At 37.5% G+C, this 15,326-nt stretch overlaps 5 protein-coding genes across 8 annotated transcripts in view; 1 reads left to right on the forward strand and 4 right to left on the reverse strand.

The window, feature by feature from the left end:
- Nucleotides 1,104-2,444, reverse strand: LOC109124973 (putative transcription factor bHLH056). Its single transcript, XM_019230665.1, has 8 exons — nt 2,430-2,444; nt 2,292-2,330; nt 2,147-2,221; nt 1,983-2,048; nt 1,831-1,896; nt 1,364-1,633; nt 1,199-1,274; nt 1,104-1,108 (listed from the first exon to the last, which is right to left on the reverse strand). Exons 1-8 carry the CDS (start codon nt 2,442-2,444, stop codon nt 1,104-1,106), a joined length of 612 nt encoding a protein of 203 aa, XP_019086210.1.
- LOC104720082 (transcription factor bHLH119-like) lies at nt 2,432-3,243 on the reverse strand. The gene has a single exon (XM_019230666.1). It carries the CDS (start codon nt 3,241-3,243, stop codon nt 2,464-2,466), a length of 780 nt encoding a protein of 259 aa, XP_019086211.1. The 3' UTR covers nt 2,432-2,463.
- Nucleotides 4,506-6,386, reverse strand: LOC104717314 (GDSL esterase/lipase At4g28780-like). Its single transcript, XM_010434860.2, has 5 exons — nt 6,055-6,386; nt 5,844-5,971; nt 5,443-5,682; nt 5,107-5,362; nt 4,506-5,033 (listed from the first exon to the last, which is right to left on the reverse strand). The coding sequence occupies exons 1-5, from the start codon at nt 6,299-6,301 to the stop codon at nt 4,801-4,803; spliced, it is 1,104 nt and encodes a 367-aa protein (XP_010433162.1). The 5' UTR covers nt 6,302-6,386; the 3' UTR covers nt 4,506-4,800.
- On the forward strand, nt 8,732-10,610 carry LOC104717315 (tetraspanin-20-like). The gene is made up of 6 exons (XM_010434861.2): nt 8,732-9,268; nt 9,504-9,603; nt 9,704-9,784; nt 9,878-9,982; nt 10,070-10,255; nt 10,354-10,610. Exons 1-6 carry the CDS (start codon nt 8,916-8,918, stop codon nt 10,393-10,395), a joined length of 867 nt encoding a protein of 288 aa, XP_010433163.1. The 5' UTR covers nt 8,732-8,915; the 3' UTR covers nt 10,396-10,610.
- Nucleotides 10,587-15,326, reverse strand: part of LOC104717316 — a 5,586-nt gene continuing 846 nt past the window's right edge. For 2 of the 4 annotated variants that reach the window (XM_010434862.2, XM_010434863.2), the window contains 5 exons: nt 14,924-15,070; nt 14,651-14,730; nt 12,795-14,498; nt 12,542-12,695; nt 11,620-12,452 (listed from right to left, as the gene is read on the reverse strand). In XM_010434862.2, the coding sequence (XP_010433164.1) occupies nt 11,782-12,452; nt 12,542-12,695; nt 12,795-14,498; nt 14,651-14,730; nt 14,924-15,062 (2,748 nt within the window). In that variant the 5' untranslated portion in view covers nt 15,063-15,070 and the 3' untranslated portion in view covers nt 11,620-11,781. Of the gene's footprint in view, nt 11,383-11,619; nt 12,453-12,541; nt 12,696-12,794; nt 14,499-14,650; nt 14,742-14,923; nt 15,071-15,326 lie in introns of those variants that run through there. The other 2 variants (XM_019231154.1, XM_010434864.2) reach the window with 2 other exon arrangements.

Consider the following 15,326-nt stretch of genomic DNA (forward strand, 5'->3'; position numbering starts at 1 on the left):
TGAGTTTCTTTCTTTCCCCTTCTACTGATTAAATCATCACCCTTGTCATTCCCAAATTTTATGCTATAGAATGTCTATTTCAGGAACTGCGGATAAGGTCTCTATCTCATTTCCGGACACATGTGTCTCTATGCATACAATGAATGTTTTCAGCATTACACAATGACGTCGTCACTCTTCGCATCGACTCTTTTATTTCTCCACTTTCGTTTCTTGCTCATTATGGAATGAAACAAAGAAGCTAGTACTAGTATATATATATATATATATATATATGTTTTTATTTTATAACAAAGACAGCATCTTCTTCTTAGTATGCACGAACAATATCAATAAAACATTTATATATTGACTCTGCAGCGTCCTGTTTTTTTTTTTTTTTGGCTCAAACTATGTGTCCTTATCTTTTCGATTTCTTTTACATATATGTGTGACGTTGATGACTTTCAGCCAAATGTATTTCTTCTTTTTTATTTTCCAAAAACAATATTGTTACATGTGTTATATAAACATTTCTTTTGACGTAGGATGACGTCAGGCCATTCGAATAGACACAAATACATGATTTATGCTTTCGTAGGATGACGTTAGGCCATTCGAATACACACAAATACATGATTTATGCATGCTTTAGGGCATTTTGATTCCTCATCGTCGTCCGTATATATATCTGTCACATTAGTCATAGGCAACAGTCTCCAACTTAAGGAGTTGTTAGCTGAGTCTTTTGAGTGTCTGCATTTGGCTTTTAGTGTTTGTGTTTAACATGTTTAAGTTTTGGTTTTCGCTAACGCACTTGTTTTGGTCTACAGTGATTGGTTGCATTTGTAACATAAAACGAGGATGGTCATGTACTTTGGCTAAGTCATTGTGTTTTTAATTAGTTATGGTCCACCTTGCAAGTTTGCAACCTGTGTATATATATATTGACCACCTCGATTCCAGATTCTGACATTTGCATAAACAGGAAAATAAAAGTAAAGAAGACCTACCTACCTACCTACCTTTAACCTTAAAGAGACCAAATCTACATGTTAGATATATCTCTTATTTTCAAAATTAGTGATTGCTTGTGAACTTATCTTTTTTCAACTCCACGTGCATCAACCTGCAAAGACACAACGTAGATGCATCTGTCAGAATATTAACCATTAACTTGTCTTGCAAGAAAATCCTGTATTCGCTGATTTGTACTAACCTGTTGATTGGTTGCCCTGATCATCAGGTTCTTTGCTACTACTTGCATGGCTGAAATAATGCGATGTTGTTTGACTCTATAAGAAAATTTTATTAAGGACCTTGTGAGCATCATCATTGTCTTGTAGGAACAGAGGAATAGGCACAATTACTAGGAAAAAATTACATGCAATGAAGAAGGAGGTTGTTGCATCTGGTGGAGACCAACAAACTGGCTATAGGGATTCATGTAAGTCGGAAACTGAGGCTGGTTCGAAACCGGGTTAGGCTGAGGACTTCGTAAATGGACTCTAGATGGATCAGTAGGGTAGCGTGGCGCTGGGCATGACGATGGACGACCTACACCCGCCATATGAGGCGGCCTAGGAAAAGGTGTGCCCGAGAAAGGTATCAATGGAGGAGGCCGGTTCATATTCATCCTCATGTGGGGCATTACCTGAGGCGTATTCTCCGCAGACATCATTGGTGGCATCATACCTTGTTCCATCGACTTCATCTGGCAACATAACAACATCGGTTCAAATAGTAAATTTCAGCCATGACCTAAACATTCTTCAACGTTTATCAACATAACTAGATTCATTTCTAAGCTGTTTCCACGTTCAGACACACATTCGGTTTTGGAGGGCATACCTGCTCTTTCATCTGGACCGATTTCACGTACTCGATAACACTATCCAGCGTTGAAGCTGTATCCTTCTGATCAGAATCAGGTCATAGCACAGAATCAACCTTATGTTTAATAACAATTACGGTATTTACAAAAAAAAAAGATTGTGAATAACCTTGCTGCATCCAGGAATGAGTTCTTGCAGAGTCTTAAGCTTCTCGTTAATTTTTTCTCTCCGTATCTATTATAAAACAACAAGAAGTTTTAAAGGAGATGAAAAATAGAGGAGTCCATTGTTGAAACTCAGAATCTTGAAAATTCTAATGGAAAGGTAAGAACCTTTTCGGAAAGGTTATGCATTTCTGCAGCTCGTGACCTCTTCCTAGAATGTGAACCACGAGCTTCTTGAGTTCCCTGTACACCACGAAAAAAATAAAAGATAAATAAGCATTGACTTGTAAAATGCATGGGTCAAGTGACTAACACGCGGCGACAAGACAAAGACTAAAGGATCATCTAGAATCTATAGAATATTCTTTAAGTATCATTCAATGATAGAATATTATGTAACTACCATTGTAATTATTATGAGAGTCAATATAGTGTTTTCCTAGACACAAACGTGTTCTTCTGTCATCAACTATCATATACATGAGTCATGAGTGCGCAAGTGAGCCTATTAATGGAGCTATGAGCCTATGACTCACCTGGATTTCGGCATTGGTTTCTTCTCTTCCCTTTTGCTTCCTGTCTTCGGCAATTTCTGTAGCTGGTTGTATCTGAATCGGTTTTGTTTCGGCGATCGTCTCACAGAACGTTGTCTCAATAGCCACCTTTTCGTTCCGACGACTAGGAACTGCAAAAGTGGGCGACACTCGACTCTTGGTGCCCTCAGCCGTCGCTGGTATTACACATGATCCAATTGCAAAAGACGACGGGGTCGCACTCGAGCTCATCTGCATGGACGGTCCAGGTTCATCTCTACCGCCGGTAAATATGATCCCTATTAAACTCGAGAAGTACTTCATAAAATTCTCCGCCCTTCTCACGGCCAAAACTTGACCGGTGGGTCTCTCCGGCGTCATAATGTACTGAGAACTAGGTGGTGGTAGTGCCATGGAGGCCGAACTTCTTTGGGGGAGAGTAGCCGGTGTCATGGAGACGCCGGAATAGAAATAATCTTGGCGATTAGGATGGTGAAGCCAAGAAGCCATTTCGTCTTCTTGGTTGAAGAGATGATGATGCAGGGGAGGTGGAGGCTGCGGTAGAGGAGCATTTCCTTCTCCGCTTCCGCTGCCGCGGAGAATGGGTAGAGGACCGGAGGAGGGTCTCTGTGTCTGCTGGCTGCTTGGAACTACTTGGCCACTCTTCCATAAGAGCTCCACTATATCATCTTCACCCCTAATCTCAAACAAAACCACAAACCCTAAAATCATATACTTATCAAGTTGCATAAACATGCAGGTTAAGAAAAATATTCGAAAATGAACTTACATGATGAATTTTCTTGGGAGATCAGATCAAGGAGGAGGAAGAAGTAGAAGAATGTGAAATAATATAAAATTATAAATCGTCGGTTTCGAAGTTGGGAACAAAAATGATTCATCTCTTTGCGACAAAAAGAAAATATATATACAAAAGTTCTGATGATAGAAGTCGCCAGAAAAGAAAAATACGATCATATAGGAGATTTCTGACTTGTATACTAAGAAAAAACAGAAGAAAAAAATACCAAAGAAAAAGTTCTGAATTTGTTAAAAGATACCTTAAAAAGAAAGAACGAGAAACTAAATAATTTGTCGTAAGCGGTTCTCTCGTTTTATTATAATGTTTTGGCCTATAGTGGTGAGTTATTTTCTTCTACTTTTCTCTGAATTTTGTGCTTAGATAAGCTCTAAAACGTCCGATGACGTCTTCAGTACTGACATCACCACTCTTTTTTTTGTTGTTGTTGTTATCTTATGTCGTACAAAAATGGACATATAAATATGTACGAGCAAACTGGTATTTTTGCAAAGTTATTTTTGTATTGAGTACCTCAGAAAACAACAACTTCATTACTAAGCAAATCTCTTTAAGAAGAGTACAATACAACAATTAATATCCAGAAACAGNTTTTTTTTTTTTTTTTTTTTTTTTTTTTTTTTTTTTTTTTTTTTTTTTTTTTTGTCAACAAGTCTGCAGTGATTGATGGAAAAAAAAAATAAATAAATAAATTGATATCCGCCTTGCTTTCCCGTATAAGCTCTTGGGTGTTTTCGTTTAATATATAAATATTTGCTTGCTTGCTCCCATGTGGAGGAGGTATCAAAGAGACCAAAAATGGAGAAAGATGTGGAGCATAGTGTGACAAAACACTAGAGTTGATGATTATGATATTGAATATGTCCACACTTCCGGCTGAGGAGAACTTATTAGTTCCGAGAAGTTATCTAAGCACAAATTTGGAGTATATAAGCAACTTGTAGAAGGAACGAAAGATATTTAATTTAAAATCGATATACATTGTTTGTTTTTTTTTCATATATAATCTTCTATCTTTATTTTCACGTGGAATTATGGTGGCCATTCATAGCTTAGAAACACTTCAACTTAAAATATTTGCAAAGTATTTATCGACAAAGATAAATGTAGAAATGGCTATAATTGCGGCTCTGGATATTGAAAAAGTTGTATCAAGCCCTTCCAAAAATTGACGAGACAATTAACCAAAACAATTGAACAAAACAGAAAATACAGAGCAGAGACAGAGACTCTTCACTAGAGAAAAAAACTAACAAAACAATCCTTGGTTCCTTACCAATGTTTGGCAGACTTGCAAAATTTTATTATATATGGAAAACTGAAATTAATAAACATCATGAATAGTATCTAAAGCCGATACTGAAAACTGTTAAACTTAAATAGAGATACTGATATTACACTTAAATATCAGACATCGTGTGTCACAAATAATATAGGTATATTCCGTAAAAGATTGCTTCCTTCCTTATTTATATTCTTGAATCTAAAGCCATGATAGTACTAAGGTTCATGGGGTTCATGTACTCAACCGAACCAGTCATGAGTTGTTGGACGATGAGTCGGGTGGCTTTCTCGGTCGGGTGGAAAGGGTCCCAGAAAGCATACGCGTTTCGGTCAGGGCATAGGCTCGATAATGGGGTGCAAATGCCTCGACCGTTGTATGCTCCTTGCCCGCAACACGCTACCTTAGACGTCACGAAACCTATGAAAATGCATAAAATTAGGTCTAAAAGTGATTCAGGACACACATATACCAATTGAAGGAGTGTACTCACCAAATCTTTGGGGATTGTTGATGAAATCCGCATTCATATCAAAGGCATTAGCCCCAATGAAAACATCAGAACCAATCTCACGGTTAAGTCCCTGTAGCATTTGAACCAAAAGCGGATTGAAGATTGCTGCAGCCTGTTGCGCCTCGGGTGCACATTCTCCATTCACACTTCCCGATGAGGCAAGCTCAGCTGGTACACAACCCAGCGGTCCTGTTCCTGTCACCATCACCCTTCTCGCTTCCAACTCGTACAGCCTCTGTATCATTAGAGTCAAAAGCATTAAAAAATGGCACCAAAAAAAACTAAATCTGTAGCGTGTAACTCAAGAAAGGATACCGCAAGGATTTTCTTGTACTCGGAGATGAGAAGCTGGCTAAATTCCTCCAGAGATGATTGGCGTCTTCTAGAAGAGAGGGGGAAGAAGTAGTTGTTGACGAAATCATTGCCTCCGAGAGTCATGAGGACAAGAGCCCCGTTTACAAGCTGTCTTGTTTTGTCTGAACCAATAATCTCACTCACTCTCTCTTGATACTCTTGGAACAGCTCGAATTGCCTACCGATCCTTAGTATGTTCAACTTCATTAATTATCCACACCAAAAAAAAAAAAAGAGCTTAAATTAGGATCCAACAAATAAGCATTTTATTTAACTCAAAACAAGATATATTTAAAAATGAAAATTTACAAGTTTGGAGTTTAATCAACGTACTTTAAATTAAACGCTGTAAAATGACTTACAAATTGAACTCCGGTGTCGTTAAGTATCCCAATGCCGGCAGAGGCAAAGTTAGCTCCGATCAATAGCTTCTCTCCGGTGAGCTCAGGGCTAAGAATTGGTAATGTAGGCTCAGATCCAATTTGTTCACCTAAATTTCCATGCAAAATCACTTTTAATAATCCCAAAAAAAATATTGAAATAAAAATAAAAGAATTGTACACGGCGTCGTACTGATGATGTCAGGAAGGTTCAAGCCATTGGAAAAACGACCGGTTGGTCGACCTGTCGGATAATCTATTCCGTAGGGAGGAGAATCGGCACGAGCGGTGGTGACTAAGTAATTGTTGTTACCACTGTCCACGAGTGAGTCGCCAAACACAAAGAACGCTCTAGCCGCATTTGTTTGTTGCGGCAAAAGAATAAGCGTTAGGCATAACGCGGCGGACAAAAAAATCGATGTTACGTGAAAGGTGGACATGATCTAAAGCTAAAGCTTTTGGCGTTGTTTTGTAATATATGAAAAGTTACAAAGAAGATTAATTCTCCCGCTCCTCTATGGGCAAGTTCTCTTGTTTGTTATATACACTATAAAAGTTTGTTTAAATGATTTGCTTTTGTTGGTGTATGTAATAAATGTAATATCGTCGGTCGATCTACTTATGAGAAATACAAAGCTGCTCTAATTAAGAGGAAAAATGTGAAATACAGTTATCTTCAATCGGTTTACAATAAACCAACTCAAACTGAAGATAATTGTCATTTGTTATTCATATAACATGGGTGTGAAAATTATATCAGTCTTGTTATTTAAATACATGTACCAACCCATAACAAAACATAAGTTTATATATAGGAAGTTAAAGTCACAAATCTTTATTTATAACCTAAACCTATTATATATAGGACATGACCAGATTAAACCGAAGCCAAATGAAACCAAAAACAGCTTGGTCCAAAACAATAAATGATCAGCTGGCATCAAAAAGTATCTAACCACACTTATTAATTTTATTTTATATGAATATATCTATTTATATATATGATATATGTAAATTTATTATTATCATCCATACATATTTGTAGTACCAATAAAACAATATCTTCCTATGTTATAGTATATTAAAGCCTAAATTAAGTTGTGATCATCAGGGTTTAATTATTTTTGCTTGCATGTTTCAACACAGAGAAACACAGTTTCGTTGAAATAGGATCATAAAATAATCCAATCTCGTCTCCAACAGCAAGATCCATCAATCTCCATAATGCTCCAATGTAATATAAATCAGACTTATGATTGTACGCGAAGATTACATCGTGCTGGCTCCCCGTATCGTAGTCGTCAATCTTGATCTTTATACCATCTTTTTTCACTCTACTAATAATGGACTTGCCCAAATTTCTCAAAATATGGTTCTCAATATCGTTGTTATTATCAAACTCCAACGAACCTTTGCTTTTCTCGGTTAAGATCTTCCTTATTTTCCACAGAGAGGTTTTGTTTCCTTCGCATACATTTTTCAAAGTAGATGAACACGATGACTTTGCCATTTTCCTTCTCCTTTTTTTTTTCTTTTGTTTTATGTTTATAAGTTTTTCGATTAGGTGATTTTCGTATTGGATGATGTTAACATACACACCTATATATGAGAATTTTTAGATTAGGTGTGCGTACTCATTAGTTTTAAATTAATTAGGAAAAAGATATATGATTTAATATTTATCCATCACGGATTTTTGAATTGACTACAAGATGTTTTCTAATATCATCAACTTAATTGAAAATCTTATAAATTTCCAATTTCTCAATTAATTTCATATATTAAAGAACAATATAAACTACCTTTTGATTTTAAATTAATTTTGTGCTGATTCGTTTCACGCATGTTGATATATATAAAATTAATACTTTCAAATCTTAGAAAAATATACTCCCTCTATATCAGAATATATGATATTTTAGGATTTTCACATAAATTAAGAATTTTTTTTATATTTAGCTAATAAAATGCATTCTTTATTTATAATAACATATTTTTATAAATGTTAACCAATAGTAATTCATCAAACTTTTAAATTTTTATTTATTGATTCTTGAAATTCACAATTTCTTAGCATTAATTGATTTAATAACTCTACAGAAAATCAATCTTTGTGATACAAAAAAAAAACCATAGAAAATCATCCTCTATGATACATATGGAGTATTATCTTTGTGACTTTTAGTTATGGACTACAAAAATCCTTGATTTTCATTTTGTTTATAAAAAAAGAAAAAAAGTTTGAACTTTGAAGTAATCACCTATAAATACGATTATTCATTATCTTACGTATAATAAATAGAGGAAAAACACAAACAAATAACACATGATGACATGACACATCTCTGTATATATGGTTTCTTCCAAAAACATAATAATATCAAGAGATCTAAAACAAAAAAGCCAAGGCCGTCCAATTATACTGCCAGTTTGCAAGCATTAAACATTTGTGTACTCAAAAATCAAAATCAATAAATAAATTTAAAAAAAAAAGAAATAGAGAAAGAGGAAAACATATAAAAAAAGGTTGTAAGTTGGGTTTTATATAAGTGGTTGTCTGTCCTTTTCTGTCATCTAACATTCACATGCATACTTAATAAAACTCCCATCCTCTGATCGTCTCCTCATACCGTTGTTGGTCATCAGCATCACTCGTAAGCTGTAGTAACCTTCTGGACTCACTTTAAGTCTTTGCAAGTCTCTTTTCGTAATGAGCTTCCTTCTTATCCTAAGCCCATTTATTTTATATAGCCCACTTACTTTGTTTGCCCTCATCAATTGCAAATCACTTCTTAATAATTAATATATTTTCGGAGAAAAATACTACAAGAACACGACACCTTTTTGTATGTTTTTTTTTCTTAACTAACAAAACAATACTACACTAAATTAATTAAGCTTCATCTTCGGATTCTCTCTTATCTGTCAAAAACAGCTTTTTTTTTTTGTCCCGAAGTCATCACCTCATTGTTCCATCAATAAGTTGGAGATCGCTGATCAGAATTTTAATTTTAATTTTGGGTGTCTCATCTTCTCCGATCACGATAGTTAAAAATGCGGCACAATTGCTGTCATGTCTCGTTCGCTTCTGTTCTCAAGATCCTGAATTTTCTCCAAGCTTTCATCGGTGTATCGATCATAATCTACTCGATTTGGATGCTCGATCAATATAACCATCACCTTCCCCCCGTTGAACCTCCTCCGTCTCAGCCTCCGGCGGCTTCATCTCCGGATTCTTCTTCTTCTTCTTCTTCTTCTTCTTATAATACATTCTCTTCTACTTCAGGAATTGAGATCAACGATGGTTCTTTGAAGAATCCGATCAGTTTCGTATCGGGTATCGTTCTCGGGTCTGGTGCTGATTCGGGAAGTTTCAACCTCCGTTCCTTAGATCTTCCTGCTCCATGGTATTTTCAAAAAGTTTCCATTTTTAGGGTTTTCAATTCAATCTAATTGACTAATCTTGTATGATTTTCACTGTGTGACCTTCTTATCCATTCAACTTTGCGAGAAACAAATGAAAAAAGGACAAAGCTTTTAATGCTTGACGATGATGTTTGGTTTTTTTCTTTTTTTACATTGGGATTCTGGTCAGAAGACACTGTTTGATGGGTTTTTTTATATATATATATATCAATGCAGGTTCATCTACTCGTTTATGGCGATTGGGATTCTGGTCTGCATTGTCACTATCATTGGTTTCATTGCAGCTGAGGCTATCAATGGCTGCTGCTTGTGTTTCGTATCCTTTTATGCTTAGACTAGAGGGCTTCTTCACTTATATGCTTCTTTTCATATTTTTATTCTATTTGGAATGTGTTTTAGTCCTTGATACGTCTTAGTATTCTATCCTCAAAACTCTTCTGATCATAATTGAAGCGGTTCTATTGGGATTCATAGCTATTGACCGTCAGTGGGAAAAGGTGAAGGGTGTTTTTTTTTCTTACATTTGAGAAGCTTGTTGTATCTTCTTGTGTGTTGTTTTGTTAACGGTCTATACTGGTGTGTCTCTTTAGGATCTTCCTTATGATCCAACTGGAGAACTCAATAGCCTTCGAGCTTTCATCGAAGAAAACATTGATATTTGCAAATGGGTTGGCATTGTTGTGGTAGCGATCCAGGTAACAAACTCAGTTCTGACGTTTTTGAGTTATTTCATGATTCTTTTTATGTTTGTATTATTATTCATTCATGACTTGGTGTGTCAGTTTCTGTCATTGCTACTGGCTTTGGTTTTGAGAGCTATGGTTTCACCCCGGCAGTCAGAGCTTGATGATGAGGATGATTTTGAGAATCCGATGAATAGAGCACGAGACAATCTTCTTGGTCCACAGGCAAACCAGACATCTTCTGCAAGCAATATTGACAATTGGAGGTCCCGTATCAGAGAGAAGGTAAATAAAAACTAAGTTTCGTGGTCATTTGAACATTGTACCGAAGATTTAAGCTTCCTAATTCATTGTCTTTACATGCTTTCTTTTTCTTCTTTCAGTACGGATTGATCAACGGTCAGAGCCAGACTCCACCAGCTTAACTCAAAAGACCTAGCTATTGCGTATGTGGATCACTACTTTGTTCCTCTCTCTCAACTTTCGAATGTGCATAGATATTACGCAACTATGTTATTGTTTGATGTTTTTTGTTCGAAACTCTGTTTAGAATGGCAACATAGCTTTTCATTTCGGTGTGTCTGTACAAAAACGTAACAAGATTTGTGTTATAATGGGGACAACTGCTTATTGATCTGCTTCAACAATGGCTACACAGCATTTTGTCAATCGTTACAAAAAAATCCAGACACAAATCTTCCCACAGACAAAAAAAATAAACTTAACACTATCTTACATTTTTTATTGAACGTAGTTATTATATATCGCACTTGTCTCATCATCGTGTAAGATCGATAACGGCTTCCTCTATGAGATCTTGCAACAATCTCCTCTCAATTTCAATCCCAAAGTCGTCTATTTCAACTTGTAAGCTATGAGTCCATGTCCTTCCGACTATCTCATTCTTTACTAGACTCTCTGAAGCCAAACTGTTTGCGTCCATGTCCTCTCCTGAGTCAAACTTGCTAGGCTCATCTAAGACCCAGTCCTTTAACTGTGCCCACACATGTTCCATGAGGTCAAAACAAGGAGAACCATTCCCCATGCTTGTAGTTGTTGTTTCTGAAATGATGGAGTTAATACAGTCGAAAATGAGTTTACGGGTTGATCGTTGTTGTCTACGTTTGCCTTCATGGATGAACTCTTTGATGTTGTTGTTGTTATCAGGGTTCGTGTACTTCTCTCTGAGTGAAGGGTCTAAGGGACTATTTGGAAAGTGCCACCGTGAGATGAGCGGGTCATGAGAGACGGTGCAACCTCTGCTGAAACCAGCAGCTGTCAAGAGCGTTTCTATGAAGAAGTACCAGTCTTCATCCTCATGGACTCCTACCATTGCGGGTTTAGATATGTTGTCTGTGCAGGAGTCATCATTCCATGAGAGGATCCGAGCGATTGACTCGATTGGTGGTGACTTGTNACGGATTGATCAACGGTCAGAGCCAGACTCCACCAGCTTAACTCAAAAGACCTAGCTATTGCGTATGTGGATCACTACTTTGTTCCTCTCTCTCAACTTTCGAATGTGCATAGATATTACGCAACTATGTTATTGTTTGATGTTTTTTGTTCGAAACTCTGTTTAGAATGGCAACATAGCTTTTCATTTCGGTGTGTCTGTACAAAAACGTAACAAGATTTGTGTTATAATGGGGACAACTGCTTATTGATCTGCTTCAACAATGGCTACACAGCATTTTGTCAATCGTTACAAAAAAATCCAGACACAAATCTTCCCACAGACAAAAAAAATAAACTTAACACTATCTTACATTTTTTATTGAACGTAGTTATTATATATCGCACTTGTCTCATCATCGTGTAAGATCGATAACGGCTTCCTCTATGAGATCTTGCAACAATCTCCTCTCAATTTCAATCCCAAAGTCGTCTATTTCAACTTGTAAGCTATGAGTCCATGTCCTTCCGACTATCTCATTCTTTACTAGACTCTCTGAAGCCAAACTGTTTGCGTCCATGTCCTCTCCTGAGTCAAACTTGCTAGGCTCATCTAAGACCCAGTCCTTTAACTGTGCCCACACATGTTCCATGAGGTCAAAACAAGGAGAACCATTCCCCATGCTTGTAGTTGTTGTTTCTGAAATGATGGAGTTAATACAGTCGAAAATGAGTTTACGGGTTGATCGTTGTTGTCTACGTTTGCCTTCATGGATGAACTCTTTGATGTTGTTGTTGTTATCAGGGTTCGTGTACTTCTCTCTGAGTGAAGGGTCTAAGGGACTATTTGGAAAGTGCCACCGTGAGATGAGCGGGTCATGAGAGACGGTGCAACCTCTGCTGAAACCAGCAGCTGTCAAGAGCGTTTCTATGAAGAAGTACCAGTCTTCATCCTCATGGACTCCTACCATTGCGGGTTTAGATATGTTGTCTGTGCAGGAGTCATCATTCCATGAGAGGATCCGAGCGATTGACTCGATTGGTGGTGACTTGTCGATTAGATTAGATTTAAGAGACAATGCCTCTCCTGTTGAGAATGGAACATTTTGGATTAGCGTAAGAGGGAAGTTAAGTAACATGGACCTAAGAAAAAAAGCTAAGCAACAGAGAACTAACCTTGATTCGTCCATAGCTTGGTTGAACCAGAACATTCTGGATTGTCAACACCTTCCTCTTCAAATGGCGGAAACAAAACAGAAATTGGACTTGGCTGGTCCTGGTTTTCACTTGTATTCCCAGCCGCTGGAGGTTTTGGTGTAGTCACTTCCTCCTGAAAACAAAATCAAAATGGCTGCTGATTTAAGCATGAATGTTTAAAAGTCATCCTCCTCGAGTATATTGTAAAAGGTTTAAAGAAATGGTGGGATACCTCGCCTGGGTTTATACTTTGCTGTTGTGATGATTCAGGAGGGTGACAATCTCTAGGAACCAAACAATCTTCGCTGGTAAGCTTCACAGAAGAAGGCGTTGCTAACTGAGACGTACTGCTGTACTGAGATGCATCTCTTTTCTCCTTGCTTGCTTTATTATTCTTAAAGAAGAACAAGTTAGAGACTTTCCATGAGGATTTCAGGCTTCCCGTCTTGGTCAGCTCTCGTGCTTTGGAAATCCCCAAAACAGATGTTTCTCCGTTGAGTCTAACGTCAGAGACTGATTTTGACCTTGCAAGGATATTCAAAGAATCACTTGCCATTTCCACTTGACTTAGATCACTGGTTATGCATGATGTTGACGCCCTTGTTGCTGGTGCTACTTCGTTGCTCTCTTCCTCGGATCCAGTTGTCACTTTGGTCTCTGAGAGTGCAAGCATTTCCCCTAAGGTGCTTGAGGATCTTGGAACATGTTTATGCGGTTGGTTTCTTCCAGTTACTGACATCAACGCCCATCTTTCAGAAAGTCGTTTTTTGGCCTCTCTGCAGACAGATGACTCTGGAGAAAATGAAGCCCGGCTGAAAGAGGAAGGAGAAAAAGGACTTTCAAACCTATTTGGACAGTCCCATGAATGCCTAGAAGCTGGTGACATGATCTCTGAATCGCTAAGGTTTCCTACTAGATCTTCATTTTCAGACTTGTTAAAGGAACTGTCATCACCGTTATAACCATTGGATAGGACAGAAGAAGACTGAGTCTCATTCCTGTGGTGACACATCAGATTTTCGCGTACTTGACGAGTAATTTCCTTTGCTACTTCTTTAGTCTCAACATCTCCAGGCTCATCAAAATACCTCGGAGATGATGGGGATGATGAAACAGCCTTTATATCTAGAGACTTCCCTAGACTAGGCTTCAAGACGACAATTCTGGTTGGCTGTACAGGTTGTTCCTCGGTTCCCCGGTTCACATAAGATGACGAGTAACCCATATCACGGTTTCCCCAACCAGTTTCTTGACTTGCTGAAGCCAATTTTTTAACTTGCTTGGTCTTCCTCCCTTGAAGCACAAACTTTTCAGTTTCAACAGCCTTTGAAGGTCTCAATACTGTGATACGCTTTGCATCTGAATGAGAAGGAACAGTGTGAAAGTCAGAAAGGTTCTGCCGAGAGAATGAATTTGATTCCTGGAGAAACTCAACAAATAGATCCTTGTTGGAGCTTAAAAATTCAAGTGCATCTTGGAACTCTTTAGATTGGTGAAGATTGTCATCTGTAACAAGGCGTTTTGCTTCAGTGAACTTTTGACGAACAAGAGCCATCTGTTTCTCAGTCGTATTTTCTTCATATCTTCCTTTTCTAGGCGAGCTATCCCTTGAGCGACTCACCTTCTGAGGCGACTGCCACATTTCATACACATCTTTAAACTCTCTACTGAGATCCTGATACTTTTGGACCTCATTATCCATAGAAGACACAGAATGATTCGGCGAAGAGTATGAATAGCTTCTGGATTTGCTTCGCTGTGTAGCAGCAGTCTCAAGATGCATCTGGGGAAGTGTTTCCAAACCCATCAACTTAGCAACCACATTAGTTGGGCTCTGTTTATGTTCGACATCTTTTGACATTTCTCGAGCAATGAGTTTCTTCATCGGTGTACCACTTACTTTGTTAGAATCACTTCTCCTCAAATCACACATAATCTGTGCAAACAGTGCAGGCAAGAGATATCAGATGCCGTGACCATTATATTAAACAACAACTCGTGCAAATAAGGACAACAATCTGAATATAAAAATTTCTGTGTTGCTGACAATGCCATGCATAACATTTTTTATTATTTAACCAAACTTACCAATTCAGCTTCTGAATGGCCTTTATAAGAAGGGCTTGGCATTCTGGTCACATCAGATCGACTCCTTGACAGAGAGGATCCTGCCAATGAACTACATCATATTAATAACACAAATAACAGATAGGTGAATACAAAACTCAGATAGAGATAAATAAAGGATAATAGGACATAAAACTTGGTCCAGAAACACACAAAAAAAATGCACTTGTTGTAATAATAACAAAGACTTGCATAGGGTGGACAAGCCAGTCACAGGCGGGAGATAGTCATTACCATCACGATGTGGTTTATCTGTAAGCAACTTGTTCCCATTAACAGCTGTTCCTAGATCAAATAGATTAACCATCTTCCCCAAACATCCTGAAATCGGACTTTCAATATTTTGAACCTTTCTGCCTCGGAGTTCATTCATTTTGGTCCCTGCAGTTACACAGCTATCAGTTATTTATCTGAGGTTTGTATCCCATCAGTGAAAAATGCACTTGTCACTTGAATTAAAGCAGGAGTCCTAGAGAGACAGAGAGAGAGTTACAAAATATAAACCTAAAAGATCCAAGAAAAGGGAAGAGAAAGAGAGCAGAAGAACATAAAACTAGTAGCAACAAAGAAGAAACAGGGCAAGCATAACAAAACAAAGACTTTGGTAAGAAGGAGGAATAAGATTCTGTAATCAGAG

This window comes from Camelina sativa, chromosome 10 (genome assembly GCF_000633955.1).
Source record: "Camelina sativa cultivar DH55 chromosome 10, Cs, whole genome shotgun sequence".
NCBI lineage: Eukaryota > Viridiplantae > Streptophyta > Magnoliopsida > Brassicales > Brassicaceae > Camelina > Camelina sativa.